General features: G+C 44.3%; 1 protein-coding gene across 1 annotated transcript in view; it reads right to left on the reverse strand.

Annotated features, from left to right (window-relative positions):
• slc6a5 (solute carrier family 6 member 5) overlaps positions 1 to 13095 on the reverse strand; it is a gene marked incomplete at both ends in the record, with an annotated part of 22469 nt that extends 9374 nt beyond the window's left edge. The window contains 10 exons of the mRNA XM_083793887.1: positions 130 to 242; positions 992 to 1116; positions 2568 to 2671; positions 6034 to 6168; positions 6985 to 7117; positions 7578 to 7728; positions 10382 to 10555; positions 10711 to 10842; positions 11766 to 11916; positions 13021 to 13095. Of these exons, the coding sequence (XP_083650013.1) occupies positions 130 to 242; positions 992 to 1116; positions 2568 to 2671; positions 6034 to 6168; positions 6985 to 7117; positions 7578 to 7728; positions 10382 to 10555; positions 10711 to 10842; positions 11766 to 11916; positions 13021 to 13095 (1293 nt within the window). The remainder of the gene's footprint in view (positions 1 to 129; positions 243 to 991; positions 1117 to 2567; positions 2672 to 6033; positions 6169 to 6984; positions 7118 to 7577; positions 7729 to 10381; positions 10556 to 10710; positions 10843 to 11765; positions 11917 to 13020) is intronic.
• Between the last annotated feature and the right edge of the window lie 1512 nt (positions 13096 to 14607).

A 14607-nucleotide genomic window follows, 5' to 3' on the forward strand; every position in this document is an offset into this window, starting at 1 on the left:
TGCAATGACAGCGTTTCCATACATACAGAACAACCTGCCAACTTCCATCACAGGATGTATTAAAAAACGCGCGTGCGTGCACATGCACACACACGCACACACACGCACACACACTATAGAGGCGGTTACCATGGTATCCAGGCCAAGAGTTAGCAGCATAAGGAAGAAGATGATAGCCCAGAAGGGAGACAGGGGGAGTCGTGTCAGAGCCTCCGGGTACACCACAAAAGCAATGCCTGGACCTGACACACACGCACACACACGTACGCACAAGCACATGCGCACGCACGCACACACACACACACACACGGACACACATAAACATATTTATACACAGACAAACATACTGTACATAAACATACATGCACACACAAACAGATAACGTAACCACATAGAGTACATACCGTAGACACATGCCTGCACGTACGCACGCACGCACACACACACACACACACACACACACACACACACACACACGCACATGAATTACGCACACATAAAGTATGAGTTAATCATATACAGCAATCTGTCAACAAATACAATCTGTAATAGTTTGCATAATAATTCAACCAGCGTGGCAGTTCTCAGCTAATAAACAGTGTGTGGCACTAAGCCACTGACAACTGTGTGCGTGCGTGCGTGCGTGCGTGCGTGCGTGCGTGCGTGCGTGTGTGCATGCATGCGTGTGTGCGTGCGTGCGTGCGTGCATGCCTGTGTGTGTGCCTGCCTGCGTGCGTGCGTGCGTGCGTGCGTGCATGCGTGCGTGCATGCGTGCGTGCATGCGTGCGTGCGTGTGTGCGTGCGTGCGTGCATGCCTGTGTGTGTGCCTGCCTGCGTGCGTGTGTGCGTGCGTGCGTGCGTGCGTGCGTGCGTGCGTGCGTGCGTGCGTGCGTGCGTGCGTGCGTGCGTGCGTGCGTGCGTGCGTGCGTGCGTGCGTGCGTGCGTGCGTGCGTGCGTGCGGCCTGTGAATGCATAAGTTAGTATACCATACCTTCGTCCGCCACCTGCTCTATCGGCACCTTCAACTCATGGGCCATGAAACCAATGACGGAGAAGATGACAAAACCTGCAAATATGCTGGTGGCACTGTTTGTACACGTCACTATAATGGTGTCCCTGGAAGGAAATAACAAAGACATGAATACAAAGAAAACGTAAAGTCAACGGGGTGGTTTTCAAAAATACACAAGCACAACATACTGTATACTACAGTCAGGGACGGATTAACCGCCACGAGGGCCCCTGGGCCGGTAATTATTGCAGGGCCCCCATAGCGCACGTGCATGCGACATTTTTGTGGGGTTTTTTTATCATCATCTTTTTTACCTAAATTTAACAAAATCAATGGCCAATGAAGGGCCCCAGAAGCCATTTTCAGGGTGTCAAACCTAGTACCGCACAGTCCAATTTCCCCAAAGGGCCCCTGAGAGCCAAGGGCCCCTGGGCCACGGCCCCACTGGCCCAATGGCTAATTTGTCCATGACTACATTCCATAAAAGATTATTACTATTGTATGCAAGCAGCAACCTATCCAACAGTGGCATCTAGTGGTCGTATGCAAAACTATAGCCGAGAGTTTTAATTTCAGAAGTTGCAGCATGCAGAGGTCTAAAATAATCACTTGGGTGAAACAAAATATGACACAAGGTGCTATAATTTTATGTCCATATAGAATCAATAACAGAAAACGGTTTGTGAAGGACTTTTTATGTTTGTAATGAACAAGAATGCATGCGGGCAAATAATCTTATAGAAAAGCCAGAATGCTTTTTTTGGAAATATCTGCAAAATGTGTATTTGGTTTGCTCATTGCTGTCAGATTTATAAAGAAATTACATCCATTGAATTATTTGAATAAAAGAGATAAGTATTAATTTATAACACAACTTGTAAATATAGGCTACAGTATTTGTGTGCATCTGACACTAATATATTGTATTTTCCTGGTTAATGACCTTTGTTTATTCAGAAGGAAAAACAAAGACTGACTGCGCTCTCACATGAGCAGCACTACATTTGACCTTGAATCTATTTTAAAACCCATTCTGGGCGGGAACCCCTTTTGGTGTTTTAAGCATTATGTTATACTTTAGCAGATCTACAAGCTACGAGCTTGTAGGTCTGCGATTTCTTTTTATCGTGAAAATGTGTTGCAAATCTTTGAATATATAGGGCCTATTCTTTCACAGCGAAAGGTTTTAACTCAAATCCTTGCTTCTGGGGGATCCCTGGAACTACATATTTTCAGATGGGGGTCGGTTGGCCAATTACAATTTTTTGGGGTCCTTGACATGAAATATTGAACACCACTGATATAGAAACATGGGTATTTCAGAAAACTATCTTGATTTAGAAGACATTTTTTTTATTTCGACGTCAGGCCTAACTGGATTAAAGTATTGATAGGTATAGGCCTATAGGTATAGGCAAGAAATACCACATCACATCGCTCACTGAAAAAAAACACCAGTTAATATTGTTTTCATTTCTGAAATATTACAAGCTACGTAATACGCAAAGTGTTGTTGTTGCTGACCAGAAGCATGGTTTACCTGTTGCATGTTTACCTGTAGCAGTTATTGTGGAATTTATTGTATGAAGAGAGAGTGATGAGGCCTCCCCAAGCCGCCGACAGAGAGAAAAAGATCTGGGTGGCCGCGTCCTTCCATACCTGGCAGAGAAACACCAACAAACAGCAAGTCAGATTTAGTTTTAATTATATTTTCTCCACAGCATAGCTGTTGGAAACAGGGAGGACCGCCAGGGGGCTGCGGAAGCACCACTTATTGGCGACAATATTGCACTTTATTATTTATTTATTTATTTTTGAAATTATGCTACAGATTAATCGTGCATCCCTAATTATATGACTACTGCTTTGATCCTATGTGTCTATTACCATTTCTTACACCCAAAAAGGGGTGTGAAGGATCTTATACAGTATGTGACAGAAGAACAACAGTGATGCACATCTGGAAAGGTACGTACGGTACACCCACAACCGAGGTTTTGGCTCGGAATGAAAACAACTGTATGATAAAGGCAAAGTATCACAGGGAAAGCCATCCCACTATAGCAAAGAATTGATTATGTTTGGGTTTGTAGAACTGCTTTTGGTACGGAATACGAATAGGTACAGCTACACCTTCAAGAGCAACTGGAACTTTAATGCCTTGTTCATCTGAATAATGGCTGTCGGGTTCCTTATACATACACCCAAATGATCCCAGCCACTCCATACTTTGCACTTCTGGTCACAGCCTGGGTCTGAGCACACTTTGGATTCCATGCGCGCCGGACAGAAGAAGCTGTGTTTTGCGTCATTTTCGGTTTTTTAGACAGCTGGTGGATTGAAATGAAGCTCCACCAATGGCCAGATTCCCGGAAAAGCTTGCCCCAGTGGCATTCTGCCGCGTGGGTGGAGCTTAATTTCCATCCACCAGCTGTCTAAAAAAAACGGAGATGACGCAAAACACAGCTTCCTTTGGCCGCGCATGGAAGTTCAAGTGTGCCCAGGCATGCCTCAATGCCATTGTTCCTGCTTTGAATTTGCTATATTGTATGCTTGCTGTAGTGTTACCTCTTATTTTGTGTTCTAGCTGTTGTTTCATGGGTTGTTGTTGTTGTTGCCTTGTTGGCTTTGCAGTTAACAAATCTCCAAAGTGTAGTAAAGTTAAAACTGAATAAAGTTAAACTGAACTGACTGTTTATCTTTAGCACAAAATTAATTATGAATTATGTCAGTAGTTTCTTTGTATATTCAAGTTATTTGTCATATCTGCCTTTTTGATATTAAATTTGGATTAATATGTTCCAATGTTCAATGCCAAAAACACAATTAAATTGTTAATCACAATTGTAAACAGCCCTAGCTGGCCTTTTTTGTGAATCATCCATTTGGTGTCTTTTTAACTCGTACTGCCTGTACTTAAAGTAAACCATGTTTAATATAAACAGTCGTACTGCTGTTGTATGGTGTACATGACACCATTCTATTGTCCTGTTGCACCCAGGACAGATTTTACCCCATTGACATCAGTGGTGTAAACTTTTCAACACAACTTCAGTGGCGCTTCAGACAAACTGCTGGTTTTAATGGCTGCTAATAGAGCACCGAAGTCTGACATCAATATCGGTAGAGGGCACAAATCCACGGGTTCATGTACTTTTTATTTGTATAAAGGGGGATTTTAGACCGCCTCATATAAGAACTGTGTTTGAAAAATAAACAAATCATCCAGGCCGCTTCACTCATATGGATTTGAAGAATCAACTGACTGAGAGAAAACGCTAATGTTACTATTACTGAATTAGTTACATTTTCGCTAGAAACAGACTGTATCATATGAGTGACTGACTGTCGCAAACGATACAGAGACACCTCCCTGACAATAACGCCAAGACAGCTTGTTTATTTTTGGACCACAAAGGTTATAGCAGACGATATTAAGATCACCCCATGTTATTCTCCATAGAGAAATTACTACCGTGAACCAGGGGAATCAAAGGGATCAGCGAGTGACGTCAGGACTTTGGCGCTATGTAACAGTAATGTTGAAATTCATGAGTGTGTCCCTTCAAGTGTGTGGTAGAGCAGTGGTTCCCAAACTTTTTAGCCTGTGACCCAAAAGACAAATTAGGCATTCAGCCAAACTGGTGAAAATAGCAGATCTACAAGCTCACAGCGTGATGATTCGCGCCACGTTATAAGCTTGTAGATCAGCTATTTTCACCACTTTTGTTTTCTAATTTATGGAATTTCTTAGATTTTTCTTTTATTTCTTCCTGAAATTATTGAAATGTATGTAGGAAACAAAAAACAAGGGACCCATAAAAATGTTTACGCGACCCACCATTTGGGAACCAGCGTGATACGGGTGAGGGTCTGGGCGGAGGAGAGTCTGGGTGAAGAAGAGTTGAGAGGATGGAGGAGAGTCTGGGTGGAGGAGAGTTGAGAGGGTGGAGGAGAGTCTGGGTGGAGGAGAGTTGAGAGGGTGGAGGAGAGTTGAGAGGGTGGAGAGCTGAGAGGGTGGAGGAGAGCTGAGAGGGTGGAGGAGAGTTGAGAGGGTGGAGGAGAGTTGAGAGGGTGGAGGAGAGTTGAGAGGGTGGAGGAGAGCTGAGAGGGTGGAGGAGAGCTGAGAGGGTGGAGGAGAGTTGAGAGGGTGGAGGAGAGTTGATAGGGTGGAGGAGAGCTGAGAGGGTGGAGGAGAGTTGAGAGGGTGGAGGAGAGTTGATAGGGTGGAGGAGAGCTGAGAGGGTGGAGGAGAGTTGAGAGGGTGGAGGAGAGTTGATAGGGTGGAGGAGAGCTGAGAGGGTGGAGGAGAGTTGAGAGGGTGGAGGAGAGCTGAGAGGGTGGAGGAGAGCTGAGAGGGTGGAGGAGAGTTGAGAGGGTGGAGGAGAGTTGAGAGAGTGGAGGAGAGCTGCGAGGGTGGAGGAGAGTTGAGAGGGTGGAGGAGAGTTGAGAGGGTTGAGGAGAGTTGAGAGGGTGGAGGAGAGTTGAGAGGGTGGAGGAGAGTTGAGAGGGTGGAGGAGAGCTGAGAGGGTGGAGGAGAGCTGAGAGGGTGGAGGAGAGTTGATAGGGTGGAGGAGAGCTGAGAGGGTGGAGGAGAGCTGAGAGGGTGGAGGAGAGTTTATAGGGTGGAGGAGAGCTGAGAGGGTGGAGGAGAGCTGAGAGGGTGGAGGAGAGTTGATAGGGTGGAGGAGAGCTGAGAGGGTGGAGGAGAGCTGAGAGGGTGGAGGAGAGTTTATAGGGTGGAGGAGAGCTGAGAGGGTGGAGGAGAGCTGAGAGGGTGGAGGAGAGCTGAGAGGGTGGAGGAGAGCTGAGAGGGTGGAGGAGAGTTGAGAGGGTGGAGGAGAGCTGAGAGGGTGGAGGAGAGTCTGGGTGGAGGAGAGCTGAGAGGGTGGAGGAGAGTCTGGGTGGAGGAGAGCTGAGAGGTATGTGAGGGTCTGGGTGGAGGAGAGCTGAGAGGTATGTGAGGGTCTGGGTGGAGGAGAGCTGAGAGTTATGTGAGGGTCTGGGTGGAGGAGAGCTACCTTTGCGTCGCTGAGTTTCTCCCACTTGGGTGTGATGAAGTACAGGATGCCGTCTCCAGCACCTGGCAGAGTCACTCCTCTGATCAACAGGATGACCAGCACAACATAGGGAAATGTGGCAGTGAAATACACCACCTGATATGAGGAGAGAGAGAGAGAGGGGACGGGGTAGAGAGAGAGAGAGAGGGAGAGAGAGAGAGAGAGAGAGAGAGAGAGAGAGTCGTTGCTATGGAGTCTATAGGAATTAAGAGTTTACATAGTAGTATACATGCATAGATTTTCCTTAATGATTATACTCGTTATATATCGTTAATATTTTCTCTATTAAGGTTACTGTAAGCGGTCAGTTTGTATTGGGGCGGGGAGGGGGGCGGGGCAAAGCATTCCCGGGCGTCCGACTCCCCACTCCCCAAACGTTGACAACCCCTGCTATAGCCTAGTGTGTCTTAGTAACAGAGGTCACCATGGCTGTCTCTCCATCTCTGTCTGTTACTGAAAACATTTCTTTCAGGTGGGTTGCCAATTTTTGCCAATCAGGAGTACGCATTCATCAGCTCCAATTTTGTCTTGCAACTTCTGAATTAAAAGCTACTTTGCCATGAATTAAAAGCTACTTTGCCATGAATTAAACGCTACTTTGCCATGAATTAAACGCTACTTTGCCATGAATTAAAAGCTACTTTTCCATCCTAGACTCCACTGTGAAAACAGCCCTGGGTGGATGGACATTATTCATACTCAGCCTCCTGAGTGGTGGTGCAGAGCTTTGCACCTCATTCAAATGCCCTCTAGAGGGCAGCACTCGACAAGAATTATTTCTTGAAAACCTAGAACTCAACTCAAATGCACCTCCTAGGAGCCAAAGGGGGGAACAACGGGGTAGCAAAGGAGGGGAGTCAAGGACCCACAAGGAGACTTCTCAACCATGTCCCTATCATGCACTGTACCCACCTTTCCTGATGACTTGATTCCTTTGGCCAAGGAGGCATAGACAATAAGCCAGGCCAGGCAGAGACAGCCTGCTAAGGGCCAGCGGAGGTCTCCAGGGTACTCGATGCCTTTAGAGATGTGTAACACATTGTACCTGTGGGGGGGAGACAAAGGGAAGATACTAGCAATACTGGAATGGGAAAACATTATTTTTTTAAAGCAACACTGATCTTTAAATGTGTATAAACTGCAATACGAGAAACTACAGATTAAAACAATCCAGGCTGTATTAGGCAAAAGAGAATTGGTCAGAAATCGAGGAAGTACAGTTTATAAGTCTGTGATCAAGAGATATTTTGTGTGCTTATTTTTGAATGAAAGTGTAAAATATTGCTTGGGTAGATTATGTGACACTAACAACTACATGTAAAATCCGGATTTAATTTAACAAGTAAAATTGCGCATCAAATGTGAGTTTCAAATAAAGCCGGCTGTGTCGTGTGTCAAAACGCTCACACCGTGTAGAAGTGTACAAGCCCAAGAGCTTGTACAGAGCTGCTATTTGTATATGGTATAAATAGAAGTATACAAAGCATGCGTCACGGTGCACTTACTTGAAGTACTCCTCGCTGGGGCTGACGTATGTCTTGTTAGCGTCCATAGTCATGTTCATCAGCTTAGTCAAGTTTCCCACAGCATTGTTGGACAGACAAAACGTCGAGTTCTTTACGGAGGTGAGGTTTCTGTCCCGGAGAATACACGTATCTGTTCCAATCACACGTCAACAAACATGGGGTCATTATGGTGGTGCGTTGTGTGGGACAGTTCTTCTCTTAAGGGAACCCCTTTTGGTGTTAGCATTATGTTATGCTTTAGCTTTTGATCTACAGATCTACAAGCTCATAGATCTACGAGCTTGTAGGTCTGCTATTTTTGAAAAATCGAAGAACGACTGACATAGAAACTTTTTCAGAAAACTGTCAGGATGTAGAAGACATTTTTAGAATCTGATCTCAGGTCAAAATGGGTTAACCGCATAACCAGAGCCAAACAGGCGAGGGGGGAAGTTGATTGGGCCTTCCAAAGATGCAAACATGATATAAGGCCTAAGATGTACAGTATAGAGGTGCCACTGGAGCAGTTCCAGTGTCATTATGGAATCAGGATTAGCGTGTGGGTGAAACTCAGGGTGACTTGCAAGCTTGTTCATTCTCATGGCTCATGGAAAAGTAGGAAAATGTGTCATTTGTATGACTCTGTGTCACTGTGTCACTAATAGCAATTAAGGCACATCTGTTCCCTCATGTGAGGGGAAAATGGGGCAGCAATGTAAAGTATACAGCGGTGCCTGAAGTGTCCTTAATTTGTGCGAGGGCGCACCTTGCCAAAAATAACTGATCTAATTAAAGGATAACAACATAGCTAAGGTGGCAGTCTGGAAGTCAGCTATTTGTGTCAAGAGAACCTTTTGGCAAGCAGCAAACGCCAAGACTCTCTCTCTCTCTCTCTCTCTCTCTCTCTCTCTCTCTCACACACACACACACACACACACACACACACACACACACACACACACACACACACACACACACACACACACACACACACACACACACACACACACACAAACACACACACACACACACACACACACACACACACACATACACACAAACACACACACACACACACACACACACACACACACACACACACACACACACACACACACACACACACACACACACACACACACACACACACACACACACACAATTATGCTACAACCGAGAAAACTTGCACTCTGTATTCAAATTCAACTGTATATAAGCTGATTAATATTCACAACATTTCATGTCCTCTGTTTTGTTCATACAATGCTCTTGTAACATCTTGTTGCTCGATTAGCCTATATCTCAGTGGTTTTCAACCAACCAGTGGTCGTTGAGGGGGTTCCATGTGGTCCCCACTCCCAGTGATGGAGAGTTGGTAACCAAATGGACCCTTCATTTGTTTCAATCTTGAGAGTGTACAATTAGAGACTACACAATTAGAGAATGTAGAAGAATTGTTATTTATCAACGTTTGCCTGTGTTGCTCCTATATGCCACATCAATATATATACAGCATGGAATTGTGGACAAAATCTTATCCAACGATAACGCAATAAAATTATTTTTTGGGGGCTCAGAGGCTATCAAATGGTCATCCACGACCACGGATCAAATGCCAAATAAATAAAAGGCCTTTATATGAAAAAGGTTGAAAACCACTGGCCTATATGATTTATTACACTCTTTGTATATCTGTAATTTAATTATTCTAGCATTTGATATAACATTTCAATATAGGCTAGTGTTCATTTACATAAATGCATAGCCTATCAAATTACAGACAAATAATCCGTTTAAGCAACCATAATTATCATCACTTGATTCTGCAGCATAAGTGATGCTATTTAATCATGACAAGAGAGAGAGAGAGAGAGAGAGAGAGAGAGAGAGAGAGAGAGAGAGAGAGAGAGAGAGAGAGAGAGAGAGAGAGAGAGAGAGAGAGAGAACGGTCGGTTCTTTGCTTCGTGTACAGTAAGAGGTAATACCTAGTCCAACCGGGAGAGGTCAGTGTCGGGTACACTGCGGCACTGCAGCACCACCATACAGTAAATTTGTCAAGCAAGCAGTTTTTGTGCTGAATTGACAAATAATGCAGCAGCAGAACACTAATATTACATGATTTGAACGGAAATTCAAAGGTTGTATTTTTTTTCCGATACTGTGGTGCGTTGAATATCTTCGTTCTAATTTCCAGATATTCTTTTGTTAATGCTTTCATTTATAAACAGCCCCATAAACCATGATTTCGGGGTTGCACATTACAAGACCAACATATTCAAGTAAAAGATAAGGATCTAGTAAATATTTCATGTTATACTTATTTTCCCCCGAAAGAGAATGACCCATATTTACATATCATATTATAGGCCTACTTGTACAGTATTGTAAAATGGCAGCATGGCAGTCAATGGCATATGTCTAAAATGCATTATTTCGATACATAATAAAATAAGGAACAAGTTGAGCAAGAACATAACGCTTGCATGGATGGGTGGCATTCAGGCAATAATTCACTGTACTGCAGGTCTACTACAAGACATCTCAACGGAAAGAGCGCTGCGCGCATGACGCATTGCGCATAGTATAGAGAGAGGCGCATTTGGAGACGTATATGTGCCTGTGTGTGTGTGTGTGTGTGTGTGTGTGTGTGTGTGTGTGTGTGTGTGTGTGTGTGTGTGTGTGTGTGTGTGTGTGTGTGTGTGTGTGTGTGTGTGTGTGTGTGTGTGTGTGTGTGTGTGTGTGTGTGTGTGTGTGTGTGTGTGTGTGTGTGTGCGTGCGTGCGTGCATGTGAGTACATGTCTTACCTAAGAGCAGCATGTCTTTGTCCATACATTCCACCGTGTTCCACTCATTCCTACAGTTAGCCCATGGAAGTGAGCCCTTCAACGAAGCGAACAGGTAGTACAGTGTCCAGCACATAATAATATTATAGTATATGGCTATCAAGACAGATATTATCAACATGGCAATCCCGCAACCTAAAATAAATAAAATGAGACGAAATATATAAATTACTCTTAAGCAAGTTGAAGAGCTTTGTTCAGAAGACAATGATATAGAGAATATGTTGATTCAACTTTATATTCTTCACATATGCGTGAAAATGCGCAGACTTGAAGTTAGCGCAGTTTACCTTGCAGAGCCGGGATAGCTTTCCATACTGACACGGGACCCTGGCTGGCAAACTGTCCCAGGGACACCTCCAGCAGAAAGATGGGGATCCCGGCGATACCCAACATTGTCAAGTAGGGTATTAGAAAGGCACCTATGGGGCAATGTGTACAATCAGGCTATACAATGTATGTGGTATGGTTAGGTATATGCACTCCAAAGCCCCGTGCAATGTCATTTTTGCTCAGAATGTATACAAATGTGGCACTCTTACAAATTGACGTTGAGGACTGGTATAAACTAAATTAAAACCGATCAAAAAAGAAGATAATGCTGGGACATTCGTGTGGGCCTCAGGCCCTGTTGAATTAAAATTAAAACGAATGGAATTCCATTTAGCCTTATATGTCGCTATTTCTCTCCCACACATATTGTTAAAAATGTATAATATTATATTGTATTGGTGAATGTCATAGTCAAATAATAATAATAATTAGAAGAAGAAGAAGAAGAAGAAGAAGAAGAAGAAGAAGAAGAAGAAGAAGAAGAAGAAGAAGAAGAAGAAGGAGGATTTCGTTACTTTGAAAGAACGAAATAACCGATTTTTACATTTTCAGTGACCATAAACTCGTCCACTGTATATACACAACTATGACTGTGATAATGGAATCCAATTAAATGAAACGATGAAATGATAGAATGGTTTAATGTTTTCAGGCAGTGCAAAAAGAAAGAAAGAAAGAAAGAAAGAAAGGAAGAAAGAAAGAAAGAAAAACAGAAAAGAAAAGAGAGAAAAAAAACATGACTTGTTTTCATCTTAATTCACTTAATAATAATAATAATAATAATAATAATAATAATTCTTCTTTTTTGACAGTTCGTTAATTGAGTAGGCTACCACAGACGAAAAACAGTCTAAGTCCAAATTTAATTCTGACCGCTCCACGAAAAGGCCTCGTTGTCCTGAACCCGTATCTATCTTTTATACATTATGGATCAATAGTGTGGACTTCGACTGTTTTTCGTCTGTGGCAATTGCAGCGTTGGACAAGTCCATGTGTTGGTCCAGATTCTTACCTCCACCATTTTGGAAGGCAAGGTAAGGAAACCGCCAGACGTTACCCAGACCCACGGCGTAGCCCACCATGGACAGGATAAAATCCATTTTATTGGTCCAGTTTCCTCGTTCCTTATTCTCGTCTCCCCCTTCGTCTTCGTCATCGTCGGCCTGGGAAAAGGGGATCGCGGGTGATTATCCTAAAAGGCTGCTTTTTATTCCCCCCCTATATTGCTACATGAAAATTAAACGTCTTAAATTCGATTACACTTGACCAAAATCCATTAATTAAGAGTTAAGACTATTTGTGATTAGCCACGATAAAACAGGGAAAACATCAGTCATTCCGAAAAAAAAGGTTTACACATTCCAGACCGCCAATCACCGCCAATTCAAAAATATAGTAAGCACCACGTGTGAACTGAATTCACATTCATAAAGCATATTTCGCCTGGCTGTGTGCCAGCCGGAGGGACGCATGGGAGGCGGGGGGAGGAGGAGGAGGGGGGCTTATCAATGGAAACACACTGAGGTGAGACGGGAGAGGAAAGCCCTCCTGGGCATTGGAACAATGGGTGGAATCCGCAACCTTATGTAAGGCATTACACTATACAGCACGCTGCTGTCAGCACCATGCAGTCCCCAGAGAGAGAGAGAGAGAGAGAGAGAGAGACGGGGACTCTGGGCTGTATGTACAGGGGCTGCCTGGCAGCCTGCGGGGGGTATTCATGTCAAATAGACGATTTATATAGGCTATCAGTTCACTGATAGTTTCTTCATCGTTATTTAAGCTCTTTGTCACAATCACCCTGCAGCCCATGATCCAAAATGTAAAAGAGTGTCGCAAAATAAAATAATTTACGTGCACGATTGTTGTTGTTATTTTAATTTGGCTGTATAGGCTATTAGTATTCACACTACAACCGTATAACATTTTCCTTACACGCAACCATTGTTTTCTCATGATGTCATCGTATTAGAATGGATAGCCTATATAGCACACAGGCTTTTATATATGCACATGTATGAAGATTCGATATAGACGAAAACGAATTCCATCTCAAATCAATCAGAATGGATCTCCCAGCCGGTAGACATGATTTCAAGTGGCCTCATCATCATCTCCATGGTTATTCCGCGCGCTTTATCAACGGCATATCGTCCTAATTGGATCTTCCTAATCCCGCAGATCTCATGTATTCCATCTCCCCTGACCCAGGTCGTTTGATAGGCCCTGCACCTCTCATTGAAAACAATTAATTTGAGCACACTTACCCCCGGCACGGCGCTGCTGCTGGGCTGAACAGAAGTGTTGCCATCTGTTCCCAATATGATGGTGGTCTGGCTCATGGCCACCCAATTTCCCGAGGCGTTGTTTTGCTCCGCGCTCGCGGCCCTGAGAGGCTCCCCGTACTGGACAGACATCCCCCGGCCCTGAGGGCCGGCAGAAGAAGCGCCACCCGTCTGACCGGCACCGCCGAAGGCCGACGCGGATCCGGGAACCGCGGGCGCAGCGTTTTTAAACGTCCCATAGACCTTGCCGGTCTCCAGTTCTCCCGGTTTATTTTCCGCGGCGGGGCAAAAAGTTTTGCTCTCGTTGCACGGGGCGGGCGGCTGGGGCGCCGGGTGAGCGTGAGGACACGGCGCATTCTCCGCTTTATTTGCTGTAAGTCCCACCGCTCCGTCCGGCTGCTGCTGCTGCTGTGACGCGTTGTAGCCGGTAGGTGCGTTGGTGGCCGCTCTCTGCGGGTCGGGGAAATCCTGGAACATCGGATTGGAATATTAACGAAACAAATTCAGCACAAAAAGACAAATTCCATCCGAGGAAAACACCTAATACGGAACTCCAACTTTCAGCATCGGTTAAAAATCTGTGAACAGGATATTTTTCTCTTTCTCCATATATTATTATTATTTGATTGTTTTACTATGTTTCCAACATTACAGAACATATCTCCGATGGCACTGCTGATGGTTTTAAAAGAAAAGCTCCCTTTGCCGCATGTTTTGGCTCCACTGCTCCGGGTTTCAGCTCACAGTTTGCAGGGGGTTCTTTCTTGTCTCCCGTGTGCCGTTACTGCGAGATTCTTTAATTTTACGCCCCATTTCCCCCATGTCATTCAGCCCTACACATCCACTGATTTTATGGGCAATAGACAAGCTGCCGGTCTCTCGACAGCTTCCCACTCCCCGGCAGGCATGCGTGATCACCGGCATTACAGCACTGAAAAGACCCGTGCGGGATTACGAATTACACCTTGAATTTGGCTTAGAGGGACACCCAAACAGCATAATATTATTAAAAGAAAAAGGGAAAATGTTAATGATGGTCGGGTCCAAATTATTGTTTGCAATCATTTCAGTTAATCATAACCTGGTTTCAGCCAAAAGTGTTAAATATAAAATGAGATAAAACGTGAATAAAATAAGGTGAATCAAAAGAAACGCCATGTCTGGACAAATAAACAACAGATATTGAGCACTTCTAGGTGCGAAACAAGTAGCCTTTATAGACTATAGAGTCACTTATAGTCGGATTAAAGTTTTGCACTGCACAATGCACATACAACCTGCAATCCAGCACCTCAGCTTCAGCACCATGGACAGTTACAGTATAGGCGAGATGCCTCTCATGCAGCTGTCAAAAAGCTTGAAAAGAAAAAAAGAAAAAGGAAAATACACGTGGCGATGGCTATAATAGACTCTATATAGCCACTATTCCTAGAAAAAAGAAAGTGCACAACTTACCATTTTTGTGCGGACGAGGTGGCGGTGGGTGTCCGTCGGGCTGGAAGCAGCTGCAAAGGAGAGGGCGACTGGAAGTAGACTGGGTCTACTCCCGCCAAGTGCAAAGCTTCTATA

Source organism: Protomyctophum parallelum, assembly GCF_964188405.1.
Source record: "Protomyctophum parallelum genome assembly, chromosome: 2".
NCBI lineage: Eukaryota > Metazoa > Chordata > Actinopteri > Myctophiformes > Myctophidae > Protomyctophum > Protomyctophum parallelum.